At 36.6% G+C, this 23571-nt stretch overlaps 1 protein-coding gene across 2 annotated transcripts in view; it reads right to left on the minus strand.

The window, feature by feature from the left end:
* The window catches only part of LOC131144591 (uncharacterized), a 45796-nt gene that overhangs the window by 4923 nt on the left and 17302 nt on the right, over positions 1-23571 (minus strand). For both annotated transcript variants that reach the window (XM_058093316.1, XM_058093315.1), the window contains exons 4-7: positions 20834-20899; positions 19609-19662; positions 19391-19498; positions 8904-8988 (exon numbers count right to left, since the gene is read on the minus strand). In XM_058093316.1, the coding sequence (XP_057949299.1) occupies positions 8904-8988; positions 19391-19498; positions 19609-19662; positions 20834-20899 (313 nt within the window). The remainder of the gene's footprint in view (positions 1-8903; positions 8989-19390; positions 19499-19608; positions 19663-20833; positions 20900-23571) is intronic.

Below are 23571 nucleotides of genomic sequence, written 5' to 3' on the forward strand. Positions count from 1 at the left end.
ACGGGAAAGAAAGGACATAATAGATAATTGCATCTGTAATAAGAATTTTTTCAGAAACTATTCAAGGAAAAAGAACTGAAAACACAGTTCAGTCAAGAATAAAAAATATGTATGGCATCAGAAGAAGTAAAATGGCTAAGAAACACACTAATCAAATTACAAAAAATTGAGAGAGAAAAAAACAGAACACGATTGTTATATTTAGAAATTGGAAACATACAAGAATCATCTAGAGCCGCAACCCTCATGAAACGATTCATTAAAAGATGAAAAAATGCTCCTTGGACTAACCCTTGGTTCAGAGGCATACATCAAATGAGGATACAATTAAATATCAAAACAAAAGGCATTTTACAAATCTTGCATTCGCTTTGCCTTGAGCTTGCCAATGACATGCCATAGAAACCTTTTCAGAACCTTACCTCCATATTTATTCATTTATCTTATTACATACATGAGTTGACTGCAAAAATGTGAATCCCTGACTCACTCTAGCGACAAGATAATTTATGATTATAAAATTTTAAATACCTTTCTTCCTATAGTGTTCTAGGTTATTGATAAAGCTACAAAACAATTTCTTGCATGGGATTGTCATCCAGCGCTCAGTTTAGAGTCAAAACAAACACAATTTCATCAACTCCATGGCCCCACTACTGCAAAACACAGCTAGTTCATTCAGCTAATTTCAAGTCCAATTTCTTTTTGATGTGTAAAGAAGATGATTTAAGATTTATGTGTCTAATCATTAACTTTATTCATTTAGGAATTGAAGGAATTTTCTTTTAATTTTATTTATTTAAAAATTTGAAATTTATTTTCCCTATATCTGTCTCCAGAGTTAGATTTAGGGGAAAAGCCTATATAAATGCTTCCTTATCTAGAATAGAAGAAGCTAATTGTAAGAACACATCTTTTCATTTGAGGGAAGGGTCCCAATGAATCCTTAATAGTTTATATTTTTTATTATTTTTAAATAGATGATAAAAACAGAGTCCTTAGTAGTCATAACATATTTTATTTTATACATACATGATAAAACGAATCATTTCTCTAATGTTTCAAAAGCTACACTCAATTTTTCTTATGATGATTTTGAAAAACAAACTTCTTTTGACTACTCGTTACATCTGTTCCTCAATAGGCAGTTGAGAATTTTCTGTCTTATTTTCCTTTTAGTTTCTCTTATTTAAGTTTCAGTCTTTAGCTTTTATTTTCTTCATTGCCAATTGGTACAGCATCACTTTTAATGCATAAAAGTGAGAAATTGGTAGTTTTATTGCACCAGAATGTGCATCAACCAAAGTCGGGCAAAGTTTGATGGACCCAAAAACATCAAATCTTTGTAAAGAAACAAGTTGAAACACATTCATTTCTTTTCAATACAATTAAATGAGGCAATGCCATTTCTGTATTTCCATTTCCCAATGCCTTGAAAGAAATGACAGATCATAAATTGGAAATAAAGGTATGTCAATTATTTCCAAATAAAACTGCAATAGTCAGTGACTCTTACTGGTACTAGTTTACCAACTTTTACTAGATACCAACCCAACTGACTCGGGTAGAAAGTGCTGGCATGTAATTTCCTGCTCATGTCAAATCTGCTCATTGACACCTGCGAGGTCAACATAAAATTTTGCTTTATGGCAAACCTGTTGCTAAATGCACAATATTTTGTACCCTTTTATGATGATTTTTTCTTTTGACAAGAAAATAACATTTTACTAAGGCTATATTTGAATCAAAGATTTTGTTTGGGAAAAGGAAATGAAGGAATACAAGAAGGAAAATTCATTTTCTATTATATTCTCTCTATATCAAATACTACTAAAAATAAAATTTTGTTCCAATATGATAAAAATTAAGAAAAGTTAAACTTTCGTGATGCGTAAAATTAAAATTTTGTTGATTGATTTGGTAATTTTTTTACTTTCTTTCTCAGTTTCCTTGATAACCAAACATGAAAAGGAAAACTCATTCATATTTTTCCTTTCCTCTCTCTCTAATGTTTTCCAAGTTCCAAATGGGCCTAAAGAGAAAATATGGGCAGCATAGGACCACGAATTCACTCGTCAAAAGGAAAAAAAAAAAATACAAAAGAACAAAAAAAAATTAAAATAAAAATAGAAAAATCTTAATCAATGTAACAAAGATCACCAGTCTTTTGGAATATCAGACAAAGGGAACTCCTGGAAAAGCCCCCACTACTGACACTCAAGCACACATAGAAGACCACCTTCTCCCAAAACAGTCTCCCAAAACAAACAGCCCAGGAGAATTTAACTCCAAAAAATTCTCGAATTTCTTTCCTGACCAAATGCACCAAACCATGGCAATCAGAGCACAACTCTTGAAAATTTCAGCATCCTTCCTTCCGCCAGAGCCTTAAAATCTAATAGAAAACATCTCTTCCAAAGTGCTTGGACTAAACCAACATTCTTCTCTACAATGTTAAAAAGATAACTTCACAACAAACAGTCATTAATATTTATCTTATTATCATGCATCAAACAAAAATTTTAACTTTAAAAGGGACCTTGGCCTCTCAAATAAAATTAAAGAAGAAAGGATGATAAATTGGTTAGTAATAAGAATAAAAGTATTTAGCAGCGGGGGGGGGGGTGGGGGGGGGGGGGGAAGGGACATAACAATGAAAACTCCAAATTCTCACATCCTAAGAAGGATGAAACTGAAAATATTCAAGAATGGAACTCCAAGAACCAATGTTACTTAGAACATGGAAAGGGAGTGGGATCACAGTAAGCCACATGCTCTAAAATGTGAAACAATAGGGCTATACTTAAATAGATATATTGGGCAAAAAATGTAATGGCACTTGTATATCTTGGAGAGGATGTTAAGGTGTTCCTAAATCTAGAAGAGATTTTCTGTTGTAAAATAGATTAATAGTGACAAAAAATAGAATTAAATGTGATGATTCCTCACATTTAAGTTTTAACTAGTAAAAAAATATTTGTTACGCGAAAAATATTGAATTAAAACTTTAGATTGTTAGATTTAATGTTCCAGAACAAAAATGTACGACGTTTCAGAATGTTCATACCAATATGGGGTTTGCTAGGGTGTTAGCATTTTCTGACAACTATGCCAAGAACTAAATCATACACTTGCCTATCATTCAGATTACACCACAAGGAAAAAAAAAGTGGGGGCGGTGGATTCCAAGAAAGAACAATATCAACCCAGTTATAGAAATGTAAAATCAGAGCATCATGGATGTTCAAAAGATCACATAAATAAGGGGGAAGCATCACAAAAGGGTCTATATGCCCTATCCACATCCTACTAAAGATGAATTCTAGAGCCACCCCCACCCTGTATCGAGTCCAGGAATTAGAGTTGGATAATTTTGATACAAAAACTTCCCAGGAGTAGCATGAGAAATATGCGCCCTCCCTCCCCTCACCCCCACAAACCAGGGGGACAAAAAAATACATGCACACACACAAACTTGTTTGCTCCTAAATACCTCATGCCGAAGGGATTCAACCTCCAAAGAAAAATGCCACATTCATTTTCCTCTCCTAAAGAGATGTTCTCAAACATTGGCGTTCCTATACCCATACCAGCTTTAGATTTAGGTTTCCTCACCATGTTCCAACTCACTAAGGGTCCATTTTTGGACCAAGAATTTTGTTCGTGGAAAGGAAAGGAAAATAAGAAAGAAATTTATTTTCCATTGCATTTTCTCTCTATACTAAAGACCATTAAAAATGAATTTTTTTCAATAAATTAAAACTTAAGAAAGATTAAACGTGAATGATGTGTGAAATCATATTTTTTAATTGATTTGATAATTTTTTTTATTTTCTTTCTCATTTTCCTTTATAACCAAACATGTAAAAATAAATTCTTTCATGCTTTCCTTTTCCAATATTTTCCAAGTTCCAAACTGGGTCTTAATGGCCCTTTCTTTCTGCCACCGACCCCTTTCCAAAGAAGATCTCCCATCAACTTCTCCAAACTCTTAGCCACCCAAGCAGGAATCATAAAAGGAGAAAATAAATAAATAAATGGTAGAAAAATGAGCAAAAAGCAAAGTAACTCTAACCACCTATAGAAAAATAGCTATGCTTCCACCTTCCACAATCACCTTCAAAATAACCCAGTAATGATGTTAAAATACCATAGTAAAACCATCCAGGCCTCATGCTGAATCTCCTTTCATACTAAACACCACCTCCAACTCCTCCAAAAATAGTCTCTCTAACTAACCACCTTTTTTCCTTAGAAATAAGACTCCAATCCAAACTGTAAATCATAGACCTTAACTTACTCTCTTTTAGGAAACAAGTTTTTAGAACCAAGTGATATCCTCTGCAATTAGGTCTGATTAGACACTATAACCCATCTACCTTCAATCCCCTAATCAAATTCCTGCTTTCCCTTCGACTTGTATCCTTTTAAAATAAAATAAAATAAGAGGTATTACAATTTTCCCTCCTTGACCCATTACTCCCAATTTTCTGCCTCCAGCCAACCTTAAATAAGTCTTGTCGAATTTGTTCATCAACTTATTCCTTATCCTCTCTTGATCCTCCATCATCAACCCCTCTCAAATTCTATCTAAACCTTGAATTCCCTTAAAATGACATTTTTCTCTCATCCTCACATCTCAAACTCCCTGTCCTAAACCTTAAGCTTCTCTTTCAAAAGTTTCAATTAAAGAAGAAAAAACGCAGACAACCCTTGAAAATGGCACTCACTCCACCAACCAACCACTAATTATAAAAATCACGGAATCAACCACACATTTGCAAAATGAAAAGGACTAAGGGCCCACTTAACCTGATTAGACTCATCAAACAATGGGAAAGTCATTTGAAACTGGCACATATGAGCTTCCTGTACTAAATTAAGCGAGCAACCCTGGCAATACGTACTGACAGGGAGCCTATCAAAATCTGAAGCAACCTGCCTATCCCCTGAATCAGATCAAATATCAAACAAGGGCATATCTCTCAAATTACCATTACAAATAAAGCCATCAAACCCTCGCGTGGTAGCTATAGTTGGATCCCCCTTACTTCACTTAATAAGTCATAATAAACTAAAATCAAACACCACCACCACCACCCCCAAAACACAAATGCGAGCTGCATTCTACACAAATTCCCCAACTTATCCCAAAAACATAGTGGTAACGTGAGGGAAATTTGGACCATAAACAGAAGCAAACCCCCATCCCCCTCTGCCTCTAATCTCTAAAAGGACTCACGCAGAAAAATACCCCACTAGATAATCCCCCTAGAGGTAAATCTCATATCCCAGACAACAAAGACATGTCCACATACAAGCCCAATCTTTAAATATGCAATTCCACACCCTCCTAACCAAAAAGCTATTCATCATCTCGTGTTAGTTTCCTCAAAGAAAACAATGTCAGGCTTACACCCTAGAACAACTTCGCAAACTGCCCTGCGCTTAAACCTATCCCCCAACCCCTTAAACTCCAACATAAAACCTTTGGAGATACTTCCTAATGCATGCAGTTTATCGCACTTTACTCCCATCATAATTTATAGAACATTCCAGCTTTTACAACTCCCTCTCTTTTTCCCAAGTTTCCTCCTTTAATCTCGTCTAGAATGCACTAATATTTTCACTTCTTCCCTGTTGGACTGACCAGCTCAAGACCTAAATCTCTAATGAATGAGGATGAATTTTGGGTATGTTTTCCATCTCCTAAAGGTTCAATAGTTATCATGTTGTAATATATGGCTCATATGCTGAGTGGAATGCATATACAAAGAGAAAACATAGTTGAAAACAGAGTTGCTGATTTGCAGGAGGAAACCGGTGACGGTTTTGTCAAATACATAAGAAACAATCAACTGTTATGCAGTGTTATATCGACTGTTTGGTCTTGCCATTAAACCATCGACGGTATGTGATGAGTGACATAAATTAGAGTAATTTATTACTTCTTAACTTTAAACTTTGGCCTAATTTTATTTAATTTTTGCAGATTTTAGGTCTCACTGCGGTCATTTAATTTTATCGCAGATTTGAAGAAAAGAAAGAAGATTTTTCTTTTGGAAATTAAATCTGGAATTTAAACATAAAGCAAGGCCGTGAGCCATGTGCGCGTACGTGAAAGCAGCTCGGCCATGCACCTTGAACCATGTGCAGAAGAATAAAGAAGAAGAAGAAAAAAATTAGCCGTGTGCATGACGAAAACAAGGAGAATGAAATTGGCAGCTGGGCTTTGAAACTATTATAAAAAAAAAAAAGAGCAGCTGGACTTTTTAATTTCGAAGCCACCTTGAAGCAAAAGAAGAAAAGTCAATTAGTGGGCTTTGAAAAGAGGCACGTGAGCAGTGCCATGCAAGGGGGGTGAGGCGCATAAAGGAAAAAAAAAAAGAAGGCTGGAGGAGGATGCTGGAAGACGGGCCTGGGAGGAATTAAATGAGCTGGCCGAACTGCACATGGGCTTTTGAAAAAAAAAAAATGAAAGAAGTGTTGTGCTTGTGCGTAGGCGCTGGAGCACAATTGAAAACAAAACAAAAAATGGGAGGCCGGGCCATCTGATGTGGCCCGGCCATGCAACACAGGGAGGATGGGAGGTGAGGCGCATAAAAGAAAAAAAAAAAGGTAGGGTTTCAAAGTGGGGTCTGGAGGTCTTCTTTTGGAACATGCACAGGAGGCTTTCTTTTGTTTTTCGTTTGGTGGGCTGCACTGGGTTGGAAAAAAAAAAAAAAAAAAGGAGGCAGCCGTGAAGGTCTTCTTTTCTGGAGGCTTTGGGAAGGCTTCGGCTGAAGGAGAGGATAGAAAATAAAAATACATGCACAGCAGCGTGGGGGGCAGTCATAGTAGGAAAGAACTGAAACAGGGGCTGCACATGACTTCTCTTCTGTGTGTTGGTTTTTCTTCTATTCTCCGGAGAAAAGAAAATATGTTGAATTCATTTATGCAGGATTTTATTTTCATCATGAAGTAATTTTATTATTTCTAGGAAAACAATCTGGTTTCAAACTATGCTTTCTTTTTTGTGCTAATCTGAAGTAATTTTCGTCTATGTTTGTCTGATTTATTCTGAGTTTATTGCTTTAAATTAACTGGCCATTAATTAAATGATCTTGATCTTGTGATTTGCTACCAAAAGGGGAAATTATAGGATAGATATAGGATATTTCAGTATAGGTAATTATAGAGATCAAAAGACTTGTATGAACCTATATAGTATTAAAATCGTGGGTTTTAATGCGTTCTTACTTTATTGATTTGCATACTCTTATGTTAAATAATGAACAAGAATAGTTTCTAATTGATTATCAAAAGAGGCTTTTGGATGAATTTGAGATTTGCTAACAAACAGAGAAAATTAATTCCTATTAGTTAGATTAGTAAAGCATAGTGAGAAACCAAGTGAAATCGATTTCCTAGAAGTTTTCTTTCTCATTAATTTGATACTTGAGCAAACAATTTCATTCTCTTTTGAAAATTTTCTTTAAATTGAGTTTATTTCAATTTTTGCACTTACAAAAATCTAAATTTCTTTTCTAAATAAAGTCAAGATTAGTATAATTTTGGTACTTGGCAAAAGTAAGTCACCAATCCCTGAGGACGATACTCTTCTCATCACTTTATTACAAAACTACAATATTATGCACTTGCAGTTTTGCACCGATCAGTATGTCTAAAACCATCGATGGTTTTACTCAGTTACTCAGCGCTGGTTTTCAAATTTTGAATTGGGAAGTTGTATAGGTTGGGTTTCAGGGGAAAAACCTTCGTGAGGGTTATATATACATGTTGTATGTTGTATGTTGTAATTCATATGTCTTGTGACAAAAGACAGTGAAAAATTACGGTCGTTTGCTCCCTTGGATGTAGACATTGCCGAACCATGTAATTCTTGGGGTCATTGTTTTATTGCTTTCATATAATCTGCGTGATTGTGTTTTTCTGTATATTTCACTGTTGATTGCTGCATTGTAAGATCGTTTGTTTCCACTGCACATTCATTTGCACAACATATCATGTATTCTTCATTACTCAAATCCATGCCACATACAGGTTTGATTCATCAGCAGGGCATGTACCCCAACCCACCCAAAAAAACAAAAGAAATAGATAGGATCCCACAATTAGGAGTAGTAAAACCATATTAGCACCCTTGGAATCCACCCCCTAATTTTTAGGATGATATTGTCCCAAAGTTAATTTCCTAGAATAGAGAGAAGGATTAGAAGGAAGGCCAGGATTACCTCACACAGGAAAGACAAGGTATTGGTGCTTTAGATCAGAGAATAATACACGGCTGTCAAAAGGATTTTTTTTTTTGGTGCAGGTATGCAATCTACAATTCTCACATAAGGGCAGCCATGTACGATCATAACCCTTAACCCCAATCCTCAACCCCTAATCCTCCCCTTGGAGGAATCAACCCCAACCACAGGAGCTAAAGCTCACATTCAACTGTTAACAGGTATTGGAGTACTAAAAATAGTTTTCTCAACCTCCTATGTGTTTTCCACCACAACTGGAGACGTCATCAAACTGCCATTATCCTCGGCACTCTGCCCCCTTCAAAAGCTCTATTGTTTTCCCCATAAACCTATTGCCTTGCAACTAAACGCTGCAATTCATAAAACCAAGATAAACTTAAGTCTACCTAGAATAAATGCAATAGCTCTATTTTGCTACATCTCCAAAAATAAATGCATCATCAACAAAATTAATAGAAACGTTTAAGTAAAAAAAGAAAAAGAAAAGGAAAAGGAAAAGGAAAAGGAAAAAAATTATTTAACATTTAAACTGACCAAAATTTTGAAGGTAGAAATGTCATATAATTATGACTTCATTGCTCAAATACAAAACCGCAGAATGAAGAAAACTATAAACCTCTAATAGTTATAAATCACAAATAGACCAACCTTTACTGTTAGAGCGATCAGAAAAACTGGCCTTCGTAAGAGAATCTGTTGGTTTTTCAGGAAGTTCTTCAGAAATCTTTCTTCTCTGCAGAAAAATAATAGCCACAATACATGTTTAACTCTAAATTTTGCATTAAAGCTCTAAAAAATGCATTAAAAACTTTTTTTTTAGGATAACATACACATTGAGAGATTTTGTAAGTTCAGAGACATGATAGAGGGAAAGATGGCATTATCTGAACTAGAAGCATGAAAAGGAAACACGGTCTGGTTTAGAAGGAAAGGAGCAGGTTGAGAATTGTGCTCTTGAAATTTCAGCTATATGCAAACCAGAGCATAGTGTGTGTGTGTGTGTGTGTGTGTGTTCGCATATATATCTACCTATTTATGTACATCAAAAAAATGTGAACCGTTACTTAAAAATCTGTCTGTGATTTGTAGCCTGTGAATTTCATAATCACAAAATTCTTGTGTTTTAAAGTTTTTTTCTAACAAAAATCTAAACAAAAAAATATAATATTTAATGTAGTTTAAGGGTCTGTATAATTTGTGGTTACTGAATCAATTACAACTGTGGGATGCTCAAAATTTATACGAACATGATTCCTAGATCATTTTTCATAGAACCTAACAAAATTCCAAGCCATTCAAGGATACCACCAAGATTGAACATGTTTCCATCCTTGCTAAAGGAGAAGATGGCATCATCAGCACAGTTGAGATTTAAAAGGGAAAAAAAAAAACTCACTAGGTTCCTATCCACACCAAAGCCAATCCCATAACTGACACACAGAATGTGATGCTTACTCACCTCACTATGTCAATATGACACCTACCTCACTTCATTTTCTCCCAAAGATAAAATCGGTGAAAGCCCACTCCAATCACCCTCAAATTAAAATAACTAAAGCATTTCGAATGCAAACATCATTATATACTGAAAATAACAATGTCTAAAATTATTCATCTGAAAGGGCAAAATTAACTTTTAAATTTAGGCTTTGTAGGGTGGGAAAGTGGTATGAGACTTCTAGATAGAATGGGGTCCATATAGGATAACCTTTGAAGGTAGATTGTTGAATATTCAGGAAAAATTCACTAGGGAAAAAAAAACAATTAGTGTTTTGGGGGCTGATGTCAAGACTAAAAGGCTTAGAGGTTTAAAAAGGCAAAGGATCATAAGATTAGGAAAACCTAGAGTGACATTTGTGGGTTTATGGCAAGCAATCCAGTATTGAAAGGTCAATAGAACATAAGGAAAACAAACAATATTCTATTAACTCCTCCCTAACAACCCTAAGCCCCTAAATCACATCAAGGCCATGAGCCTGTCTCAACATACGGCTTAGCACATCAACAAGAGTGAAGAGAAAAGGGATAGAGGATACCCTTGTCTCAACCCCTACAAATCCTTAAACCACTCCCTCAGTTGATCATTCACTATGACTGAATAGTTACCAATGATAAACTTCCTTTAATCCACCCCCTCCAAGTGTCACCAAAGCCCTTTCTAGCCATAATGTAGTCCAAAAACTCCAAATCACCATATCATATGTTTCTTAAAAATCCAATTTGACTAAGATTCCTCTCTCTCCTCCTCTTCACGCCCTCCGCTACTTCTTAGTAACCAAAACAGCATCTAAAATCTGCTTTTCCTTAATGGAAGCAGATTGCTCCAAAGTAACTGTACCCCCTAACACATCTCACGACCTTTTTGACAAAACCTTAGCCAAAATATGAAGACTAGTGACCAAGCTGATTGTCTGGAAATCGCACCTTCTTAGATAGCTCCTCCTTAGGAGCAAAGGCAATAAATTGGAGTTAGCACTCTTCCACCATTCCATTAGAGTAAAATTCATGAAAGAACTCCACAATATCTTCCCAAATGACCTCCCAAATATCCTGAAAGAAAGTTATAGTAAAATCATCCCACCCTAGAACTTTATCTCTCTTCATCTCACAACCCCTCTCACCTCTTCAATCTCAAGATCTCTCCAACCAAATAGCAAGGTCCTCACCAATAGGAAACTCTCAGTATACAAGTTCCTATAAAAATCCCAATCTCTTTCCCAATAAGTTCGGAGTCACCCCACCTCCCATGTCCAACTTGGCTTATTTAATAAAACACTTCCTCCTCCTCCCCTTTGCCACCCTAGAAACAATTTGGCATTATAATCCCGCTCCTTCACCCACTTGACCATAGACTTCTACATCAAACTATTACCCTCCCAAAACATGATCAAATCCAGAACATTCCCTAGGTGACCCCTCCTAATCTAATCGTCCTCACCATCCGAACCACACTCCTCCCATCTATCCAAGATTTTAATCTCATTATCAATAACAATCTTTTGCTTTTTAAACCTCCAAAAACATTTTTATTCCATAATTTCAAATTGTCCCCCCCCCCCCTCTCTCTCTCCACCAAGCATAATGGACTCTTAGAAAGAAAGGTGCATCAACCACATATTTTCAAATCTAAATGGAGTAAGGCCCCACTTCATGGGATTAGCTTCCAATAAAACTGAACAATGACCCAAAACTTGACTAATAGTAATCTTGTGAGCACCATTTGGCAAAACATCTTCCCAATTTTTAGTGAACATAAAAAGATCAATTCAGGAGGAAGACTCTACCTCCCTACGCAACCCAAGTAATATGACCGTTGCTCAAAGATATATCCTTAAGCTCACAAACGCAAATGAAAGATCAAAGATCCTTATATTGCTAGTCATCCTAGTACCCCTTAACTACTCACTTGCCAAGGAAGTGACATTAAAATCCCCTTCTACCACCCAAAGTAGACCACAAAGGCCATAAACACTAGTCAACTCATCAAAGAAGTACTCCTATATCGTAGATATCACGGGGCACAAACTAAAGTGAATAGAGAATCCCCAAAACCCCTTACTTCTAGCAACATGGAAATAGAAAGAAACCCTACCGCACAACTCATGAAGGACACTACCCTAGCGTCCCGCATAATAATCAGCCCCACACTCTCAAGGAAGAACTGAATGCCTAATTTCTAAGTATTAGCTCCCAAAAACTAAACACTATCTACCACCTCTGCCCTAATTTCCTGTGTAAATAAAATATCAAGCGAAACTCTATTAGTTAAGTCTCTAACCACTCTATGCTTCCTAGTGCACCATAAACCCCAAACATTCCAAGAAAGGAGCTTCATTGATTAATTCTACTATTACCCAAACACCTCTCTGTGTTCTCATAACTAACCATGGAAGCAAGTCTACCTAGTTCCCTACTCAATCTAAAGGATTTTCTCCTCTCTTGTATCCATTCTACCAATCCTAACAATTTCCCAAATCACAGGTCTAACACAACTCTTCAAGAAGTTTTTGAGCCTCCCAATTGGCCCCCATCAACTAGAAGATCCATCATATGAAATTTCTCCTCTTTGATTGATTCCTTGTGGCACAAATAAGAACTAGAAGTAAAATAAAATGCTTAGGTGTGGGAAGGATACTTAAGAATTGTTAGCATTTATTAAGCAGGCCCCAAGAGACTCATTGCCCAAATCTTGAAAATCCTTTTGCGAAGGTTCAAAAGTCGAACTTGAGAAAACTAAAATAGATGCATTGGGTTTAAAGCCATCCTGAGACTGGTTAGGTCCCCCCTAAAATTTGGACTTCATCCATACTCTGAACTGTCACTAAATTCTTGACACAAAGATCTTGATGTTCTAAAGATTCAAGACCGTACCTAACCCATCCATCTCCGCCTCATTACAACCCACTAGACCAGCTTGTTGCCAAGATTCACCATCTACAAATTTGGACAAATCTGCATATCACACTGATCCAATAACAGCCCCTCTTGTGTTCACCCAATGATATCTGCTCTACAAGTTCTCAATAGCTTTAGTCTCCGACTCCCCAACCACCCAAGAAATATGCTCTGTGTAATGGTCTTGGGCCCAACTCCGGTGAGGTACTGTCTGCTTTGATCCACTGGACCCAAACTATCCTTATAAGCCCAAGATCTCCTTAGTACACATCCGATGTGGGACCGTGACACTCTGCAAGTTCTCAATTGCTTGTTCCACTATTCATGACTTCCATTCAAAGAGAAAAAGCTTTTCTTTTTCTTACGGGCACTTGGAGACTTGTAGCCACAACGGCTTTCATTTTCCCATCTGCAAAAGCCCCTACTGAGCTGAGGTTTTCTTCATTGGGCCTTCATTTGTTAAAGTCTTCTATTTGGATTAAAAGGGTTGAGCCCAGTATCAGTTAAGTCTGGCCCTATTTGTTTAGACCCATTATCATGTACATTGGGCCTAAGCCCCACATATTCCTTCTCTATCACGGGGCTGATCTATTGTATTCTACTGCGCTGCCTCCACATATTTTGAAAAAGTTCCCCCTTCATTCGCATGATTTGCTGGCAACATCCCTAAATTTTTTTCATGCTTAAACCTTCCAAAAATGACGTGTTGCCTTCCTTGCCTCCACTTGCCAAGAAAAACTCCATCACCACCACCAAAGGACCCCCACACAGTTGAAAACTGATCACAGATAGCTCTCACTTGTCAAATGCAATAATTCTACACCAAGGCTCACATTCATAAAACCACAATTCAAGCATCTAAGTTTCTTCTCCCCTTCAGCCTTCTTTTCCTCATTTTTACTTGCACTATTTTGCAAACTTTGCTAAGCTCTATGAACTACTCCAACATTTCAAACATGTTCTTCCACCCTGAAGCTTCCTTACTGTCAAGCATGCAAATCATTTGGATGGCCCCCTTACTTGGAATATTCTCCATGGAAATGAACCAGCCAAATCCATTTGCTCTTAGCCAAACCAACATGAAATGGTTGGTTTCCCTGGGAGATTTCACCCATGGAGATGCGGTTTTTCTGAATAAAATATCATGTAACTCCTACACAAGACATCTTTACCCCACTAACGAGAGTATAATGGAGTAATGATGCCACTTGTTGGTCTCAAAAATAAATGTTGAATGAACACCCTTTTTCCTCAAAAGAAAATTTTTTTATTGATTAAGAAACTAAAATTCCCCATACAAACCTTGTAAGGATTACTTTTTTGAAAAACAGAAGAAATTCTGAAGAGTCAAAGACAAAACTAAACTAAGGACAATTCCATCATCGGAGAAACATGGAACCACAGCTAAGGCTCTCTCATCAATTCAGTGATGTGATGCTAATGCTAGAACCTCTGATGCGCATGCTATAACCTCTGCTTAATTTTTAATTGCTTCCAAAGAAAATTTTGTTTGATTGACTTGAATGTCTCAATTTATTGGGAACTGTAATTCACTGTTTGCAGTTTCTTCTCTTCCCACAACATAAGTATTGAGGTTGAAAATTTTCCAACAAAGGGGAAATTATAGAAAAATGGTGTATAAGAAATGAGGCTAAAGACTCTAATTCAAGACATTTTGGATTCAAATTCACCCGCACACGCACACGCACATGCACACATTTACATTGCGCTGTTGCAATCAGGAAAAGGAAGTTTGTAGTTTTTATGCATTGGATTGGTATGGCAATGTTGTAAGGGGGGCAAAGACCATGGTAGTATGCCACATTTGAAGTGATTGGTCCATATGTTAGAGGAATGCTAAAAATCTTAAAGATTTAAGTGCTGCTTCTACATTTTCTGTTGGATAAACTTGTTTTCCTGGCTTCTTCTGCAAGTTCCTACTTGAGAGACTTCCAAGTGATGGTTCCTGCTAACATACAACACGACTGGAGGGCTTCACTTTCTCAATTTTCCCTAGACTTCAGGTTTGTTACATTTAAATAAGGATTTCATACCCTATGTTTGCAATGGTGTCTTTTATCATCTTCACTTACAATGCCAAACAAGTAAAACTCCCCTAAATATTCATGATATCATGTTTCACAACACCCCTCTGCCTTGGATCATATAAATGCTTGATGACAATGATCTATGCATGCCAAGGCAACATTTCACAAGAAATAATTCAACCTCAAAAGGCAACCAAAGGAAATTACAGAACGGTAGTAGTACTTGAACATTCAACTCAGTCATCAAGCAAAATGAACTTTTTGTACAAAGAGCATGCCAATTTAAAATCATAAGAAAGGAATCTTCAACAAACCTACTATTTCAAGAAGAATCCAATCCCAATGGGATGGTTCTTTCAAGAGTATAGATCCATTAAATCCCACCCCAATGTGATGATTCTTTTTAACGAGGAAGCTTTGGCTGCTAATACTTTCATGGATAATTCTTTTTTTTCCCAATCTTTATTCCATCCTATGACTGATCCTAAATCTGGACCTATAAGGAGTTAATTAATTCTGGCAAAGGGTATCCTGCCTATGCCTGTGGCTGACCTGATAGAAACGAATTACCTGTCTTGCCAAATGGAATTAAGTTCTGTAGGAGAGACATTAACCCTTGATTCATTGGAAGATGACAGGGACAGCCAGGAACCACAGGAGCTTGTAGACAGACTGTTAAGGTTGTTGTCTCCCATTGAACCTATGAGAAGAAAAAGAGGAGAGTGGAAAAAGAATTGCATAAATTAGCCTCTACTGCTAACTACAGAAAGGGAAGCTTAAGAGGGTAAGGGACAGTGAGGTGGTAGAATGAAGATTTTGGACTGGAATATTAGGGGTCTGGGCTGCCCTAGTAAACATTGTCAAATTATGTTAAGGTAGCACCAAACCTAGTTATGCTTCAAGACTCTAAATTAGAGGTGGTGGATGGTTTTCTTGTTAGGAGCATTTGGGACTCTAGGTTCAAAAATTAGGTCTGGTTAGCGTCCACAAGTTCCTTGGGGGATATTGTGATAATTTGGGACACCATATTTGCAAGCAAATTGGATGTTCCATTGGTTCTTTTTCCACTTCTATTCATTTAGATGTCAAAGGTAAGAGCCAATGGTGGTTTACCTCGGTCTATGGACCGAGTAACCCTCGGTCGAGGGGCATCTTTTGGGATGAATTAGCTGAAATTTTTGGAATGTGTTCCCCCCATTGGTGTTTGAGGGGGTGATTTTAATGTTATTAGGCCCACTAATGAGAAGTTGGGAGGTTCCAAAATCAACTTAAGCATAAGGGGTTTCGATACTTTGATTAGGGAGTGAAAGGTGAGGGATATATCCCACACTTGAATTGCTAGTTTACTTGGTTCACAGATGGCAATATAACAGTGGCTACTAGGATTGATAGGTTTTTGTTTACCACTGAACAGGAAGATACCTTTCCAACCCTTACTCAAGAATTACTCCCTAGAGTGATTTCTAATCCCTTTGGTTCTTGAATCTAATCCTATTAAGTGGGGGCCTCCTCTATCTAGATTTGAAAAAATGTGGTTGACTCATCCAGATTTCGGAGCTTGGTTAGGAATTGGTGGGGTGAGTGCACTATGGAAGTTTGGGAAGGTTTTTTTTTTATGAAAATATTGAGATATGTGAAAGAGTTAAAAAACTGGAATAAAGAGACTTTTGGTAATGTTCGGTCTAGAAAAAACAATATTCTTGAGGAACTGGATGCAATTGGCTAAGGGGCCACTTTCTGAGGACATTGTGAGTTGACAAGTCCAATTAATGAGTTTGAACAAGTTGTTTAAAGAAGAGATGAGTTGGAGACAGAACTCTAGAATTAATTAGGTCAAGAATGGGGATTGTAATTCTAGGCTTTTCCATTGGGTGGCAACTGATAGGAGAACAAGGAACTTCATTAAATAACTTGAGAATGATAGGGAAGAGGTTATTAGGGATCCTAACCGCATCTCTGGCCTAATTTCTGAATTTTACAAGAATCTCTTTTAGAAGGAGGATGACGGTAGAGTTATGATTGAGGGGTGGATTGGTTCCTATATCAACTAATAAAGCTACTTGGTTAGAGAGACCTTTTGAAGAAGAGGAGATTAAAAGCTTGATTTTTGAGATGGATAGAGAAAAGGCTTCTAGGCCAAATGGTTTTACTATGGCCTTCTTTCAAGATAGCTGGGAGACCTCAAAGTTTTTTCTTGAATTCTTTCACAATGAAGCGGTGGGGAGGAGTTTTGAATTCCACTTTTATTACCTTGGTCCCCAAAAAAGATGGTGCAGTCAAAGTCAAGGACTTTAGGCCTATTAGCTTGGTAATTAGTGCCCATAAAATTTTGACTAAGGTGTTATCTAAGAGGTTGGCTACTGTTCTGGAGGACATTATCTCTCTTAGCCAAAGTGCTTATAAATAACAGACATATCCTAGATTCTACTTTGATAGCTATTGAGGTGGTTAAAAATGCTGTTTTTAGGAATAAGAGGGTCTTGGGTTGAAATTGGATTTTGAGAAAGCTTATGATGAGTGAGCTAGAGCTTCTTGGACAAGATTATGGCTAGAAAAGGTTTCGTCCGAAGGTGGAGGAAATGGGTCACGAAGGGTGTCTATCTTCTATGGTCTTTTTGTCTTAGTAAGTGGGAAGGCAAAGTCTTGGTTTCATGCGTCGAGGGGTCCAAGAAAAGATCCTCTTTCTCCCTTTCTCTTTACCATCATGGTTGATGGCTTGAGTAAGATGATTAAGAGATAGAAGGTTGGTGGAGCGGTTAAAGATGGGTTATGAGAATTGCATCATTTCTCATCTTCAATTCATATATGATACTTCTTATCAGATAACATAATTTGCTTCTCTAATTTGTTCACTATCTTATGGGTGGTTTAAGAAAGTTTCTGGGCTGAAAATTAATTTCTCTAAGAGCGATTTGGTGGGTCTAGGTATTAATGTAGATTCTTTTGCTAGGCTAGCTAGTTGTGCTGTTTTGACTTGTCCTATTACTTATTTAGGTGTCCCCCCTTGGTGGCAATCCCAATGCAGACTCTTTCTGGGACCTTGTTTTTGAGAGAGTGGCTAGGAGACTAGACAGGCAGAAAAGAGCGTTCTTAACTTGAGGGGGTTATATTACCCTTATCTATGCTTGTCTATCTACCATTCCTTTGTATTACCTTTCTATTTTTAGAATCCCTGTGAGATTAGTGAGGAGGCATGAGAAATTAATGAGAGATTTCTTATGGTGTAGAGGTATAGAGGGTAGTAGAGATCATCTTGTAGGTTGGAGATTATTTGTAGGCCTAAAAGGGAGGGACGCTTGGGTTTTGGTAACTTGGTGTCCAAAAACATCTCTTTGGTGAGGAAATGGTTCTGGTGCTTTCCTTTAGAACCTAATTCGCTTTGGCATAAGGTAATTCATAAATTTGGAATGCTACAAAATGAGTGGGATGATAAAGTGGGAATTAACATTACTTATTCAAGTCCTTGGAAGTTTGTATCTCAGATTTATGATTATTTCCTTCCTAAAGTGCACTTTACAGTGGGTAATAAGGAGTGTATTCGCTTTTGGGAGGATCATTGGGTGGGGAAGATGCCTTTGTCTAGTCCTTTCCCCATTTTTTCATTTATAAATCTTCATTACACCCCAATTTATGCTTTTCTTCTATCGCAAGAAGACGAGCATTCTTGGAACTTCCATTTTGGGAGGAATCTAAATGAGAAAGAGATTAATGAGATGATCCTTTTGATCGAGTTGCTCGATATTTTCATGTTCATTTGGGGAGTGATAATCGGGTTTGGAGTTTAGATCCTTCTAGGGAATTCTCTTGTTAATCTTTTTTCACCCACTTGACTTGTGATCCTACTATAGATCCTTTTGCTTTGCATCCTTTTGATTTGGAACTAAAGCTCCCTCAAAAACAAAAGCTTTCATTTGGACTGTGATACTTGAAAGAATTATTACCAATGATTTACTTCAAAAGAGAAGACCTAATAAGGCCTTGTCCCTCGACCTTTGTGTCCTTTGCATGAGGAGTGGAGAGACTTGCGCACATCTCTTTCTTCATTGCCCTTTCACGTTGGCCATTTGGAATAAGTTATTTGGTATATTTGGTGAAAATTGAGTCTGTTCATACACTTTGACGGCCTTCTATGCCATGACTTTTAGGGCTTTTGGAAAAGGAAAGGATAGGAAAGCTCTATGGCTTTGCAGTTTGCACCCTTATGGCTATTATTTGGTGTTTGGCTGGAAGGAACACTAGAATATTCAAAGGTGTGGTTACTACTAACAATTTGCTTTGAAGTAGAGTGGTATATCCTGCATCGCTGGGGGTGTCAGCAAATGGTTTTTTTCGTCATATTTTCTCTGGAAGACTTGCAGCAGGATTGGTTGGCCCTGTTACATTGAGTTTCATTCTCTATTTAGATTGCATTCTTTGTAACTAGTTTTTATTGATGTAAAGGGAGGATTTCTTTTTCTCACTGTCTTTTCTTTATTCTTTTCCTTTCTCTTTCTAATTTACTGATGTACATTCTTCTCTCTTTTAACACAATTCTTTGTTTATCAAAAAAACACATTCAATCTTCTCACTTTCATTCATATATGATCAATGAAAAACAATAAAAATAAATTACTATTAACAAAAGAAATTAAGTGATTTGACTCTGTAAGATTTATGAACACACACTAAAAGCTCCAGATCACCATCCCACACCTTTGAAGTATCACTTGATGTTTCACCATGATTAGTTGTGAGCTGATTTAAATCTTCTTCATCAACAAAATCTTCGTCATGGATCCTTCGAACAAAATTTCCAGATCCCTGCATAGAATTTCAGTAGAAAGAAACCCATATTATAGATCAGTTTCCACAACAGTATGGCTGTGGGATATGAACACAGGCAAGCAATAGTAGGATGCTCAGATACTAACATGGAATACTATAGACTTAATCAGTGCTTCATCCTCTTCTTCCAATTTCTTTTCCTGTCAACATATTGAACAACTGATATAGTTAGATTCAATCATATAATGAAGTGATCAGGTGCAAAAAATAAAAAATGTATTATGCCCAAAAGTAGAGTCGAGTATTGGTTGGGAGGAGGCGCATGTGCCAGCATGCATGCAAATTTGTCCTTGCTTGCATGCATGTATTTTTGTACATTCAACAAGTTCAGGTAAACACAAATGAACATAATAATGAACTTCATTCTTTCAGGAGAAGTTCTAACAAATCGACTTATTGAGATGATGAATTTCATTACATTTTCCCATGAGAAATACTCATACGCCAGAGTCCACAAATAATTAAAAATACATCATGAAAAAACTCTTCACATTTTCCAAGAAATTGAAAGTGCTTCCACTCTGTTGTCTCTTATACTATTTCCCAAAATGCATTATTGTTGAAACTGCATTTCAGCCCACGAAATCATTTGACTTTACTATCTGGAATCCCTCCACCTTGTCAAAGCATTCGAAAAATCTATCAAGAGAGAAATCAGTGTGTGATTGTGTAAATCATAAAATCACTAAAATTACAATTTTGGATGACATTTTTAATGTTTCTGATTTTGGAAGTAATTTGGCTACATCACGCAATTGGGCTCACCCCTTTTCATTTGTTTTGGGCCCAGTCTCAACTTTTTTGAAAATTCAGCCACAGAAACAAAAGCAGCTCCAATCATATTGGAGATCTGGGACTGCTTTTGCTACTCTTCTTTGATCTAGGCCCCAGAAAAGTTAATTGCGCTCATACTGAATATAAATCATACTTCGAAAGAATGATCAGCTTTGCCTCAAGTCAATTTCAAGCTGAATCCAGAATTTCCCAATCTGAACACAACCACTTGATTTTTCGCTTCACCAAAAACAAACCAAAAATTCAAATAATTTTATACTATTAAATAGCATGAATATTATAATCAAGTTCAAATTGAGTAAAAGGAACTTCTTTAAGGCATTCGAGAGAACCAAGCTAGAGATTGTTGGCAATTATCACCATATCCTGCACTAGTAATAGGATGCATTTACAAAGTCTTGAAATATCCATGACACAGCAAGGGCAAGCATATTTCCATCACACTTTAGCATTTAAGACTTCCCAAGTATCATTCAAAGGGCTGAGCTATTTTGCTGAAAAGCATAATTATCATACCTTTTCCTCAGATGTGTTCTGCAAGGCCTCCAGCATCTTATCCACACTCACAGTAGCATGCCTAGACTGAAAGGCATAAAGCAAGTCAATACACATGCAAATTTAAGTACATATGATAGTGAAGAAAAGGAGAATTTGAATGAAAGGATGAAAAAAGTAGAAACAAAAAATTATTGTGAATTATAACAATGATCCCACACACAGTTCAACATAAGTTCAGTTTGTTTCGTTATTAGCACAAAAAACAGTATTCAGTGCTAGTGTGGATGTGATGGATGGTAATGGTAGTAATAGTGGGGCAGAGTAATGGTGTCATTGCAGTTGTAGTAATCACAGCTAGTAGAGGTGGTTGTGCAGAGGCAACAATGTGCTGCCAGATGGTGAAATTAGTGGCAAACTGGCAATTGTTATGGTGCAGTAATAGTGGCAGTCATGGTGGAAACTATGGTTATGATGGTGTTAACTTGGAGATTGAGGTGGTAGTGGCGGTAGTCATACGAACAATAATGATCATATTTAGTGTAATCTCATTTTTCAATGAAAAACAGCTACAAAATACCAAACAAAAAAAAGGGAGATCTAACGAATTTTGCATCGAAACAAATGGAACCATAATGAAAAATAAGATTGGTGTCTGTAGGCACCCTATTTTTGCCCAAGCCAAATGTAACAAAGGGGTTACTATATTATTATTATTATTATCATTATTATTATTTTATTATTTATTTTTTTTTAGTATTTTTATTATCATCATTATTATTATTATTACAAAAAATACAAAGCAAAAATAAAAAAGAGAAAAAGGTCTTCTTTTTAGGGTTTTCAAGAACAAAAGCCTATAAATAGGCTACACCCACACACAAGAAGGGGGCAGAGACACACAAAAAAAAAAAAAAAAGGAAGCCCGGAGGCCTCCCCGCACAGCACCTCCCTCTCCATCCTTGCCTGCAACTGCAACAGCAGCAGCAGCCGACGATCTCCTTCTCCCTCTCTCTCTCAATACCCTCTCACTCTACTCCTCTCCATCCACGGCAAGAGCAACTGGCCACCCTCGTTCTCACCTCCCCTCTCTCACGCACGCAGCTCCTTATCTCATCTCACAACCATCTTCCACAGCCACGACATCCAAGAGCAGACCCACCACTCTTCCCTACCGGCACCATTGGAAGAAGAGCCTTCACGGCCATACACCCACAACACAGTGGTCAAACTCCAGCCATCCCTCATGATCCCGGCTGCTCCTCCACACATGCCAACGATCATACTCTTGTTCGCAGACACTCAGAGGCGTCACCACGGCTGAGAAGGCAGCAGCTTGCCCATCTCCGGCCAGCCATCATTCTCACACAGTCACCTCACGACTTACCCTTTGTTCACAATAATTGGGCTCTCCTCCGTTATCCTCATCGCCACAGCCACTGAAGTTGACTCTCCGCACCAGCATTGACGTCTCGAACCAGCCGTGGCACTGCTCTTCTCCGGCAGGCCTTGCAGTCCCCCAGATCCTGGCAGCCCCACGTTGAGTCTCACACCAAAACACACACATTTTAACACACACCAAAACACACACACCCCATGCATGCTAACACGCCCATATGTATATAGTTTAATATTTTATTTGGGTTTTAATATTTAAAGTTTAAGTTTTTATTGTATATGTATATTATTTTTATTATTTCATATTTATTGTTTAGTTATTTAGGGTCGTGTTGTATTAGTTTTCAATTTATTTTGTTTAATGCCCACATATTATTATTGTAGTTGTATTATCTAAGTCATATTTAATTAGGGTGTTCTTATTACCATGTTTATTGCTTACATGTTATTTAGGGTTTTTAATTTATTTAGTATATTTATCATGTTTATGGTTTATATTGTATGTAGGGTTTTGGTTATTTTATATGTTATTTTAGGGTTTTCATGGTATGTTTTGGATTTTAATTGTACATTTAGGGCTTTAATTATCACATGATTTATTTAGGGTTTGATTGGTTTCTCACAATATTGGTATTAATGGTAAGGCCTTAGTTGTTTACATGGTTACTATTTGTACCTAAAGTATATTTATTTAAGGTTTGAATTGTTTCTATATTATCATTTTTATGAATTAATAGTTTTTATATATATATTGTACGTTAACTTTAGGGTTTGATTATTTTCACGTCTTTACTATTATATTATGATATGTATCGTATTATCATTCTTACTATTATTTTAGAGTATTATTAATGTATGTGCTATGTTATTATAGTAAGTACGTTATTGCTTTAATTATAGCGTATTATTAAGATATGTGACTTATTATTATAGTAAAAGGTGTTACCATATATATACATATGTATATCAAGGTAAGTATTCTTATCATAAAAGGTATGTCTTATTATTATATATATAGTAAGTTGTGTGTCATTATTATTATCACAGTATGTGCTATTATTATGTACATATAGTAAGATATTTATTACTATTACGTATTTTTAAAATTTTAGCATAGTATAGCTCGTTATGGTGCTGTTTGGTAATTTCAGTATTTAATTGTACTATATGTTTATACTTTATGAATTGCTGTCTTTATTTTCTTTAAGTAATTTTGTATTATATTATTATGCCTTTTGTGTGTTTTCCTATGATTTTAAAGAGAAGGGTATGAGCTTTTGGGCTTCACGTACCCCGGTTATGAGGAAATATATATTATATATATTTTTGTGTGTATTTCAAAAATTCACTAAAGGGGAGTA

Source organism: Malania oleifera, chromosome 12 (genome assembly GCF_029873635.1).
Source record: "Malania oleifera isolate guangnan ecotype guangnan chromosome 12, ASM2987363v1, whole genome shotgun sequence".
NCBI lineage: Eukaryota > Viridiplantae > Streptophyta > Magnoliopsida > Santalales > Ximeniaceae > Malania > Malania oleifera.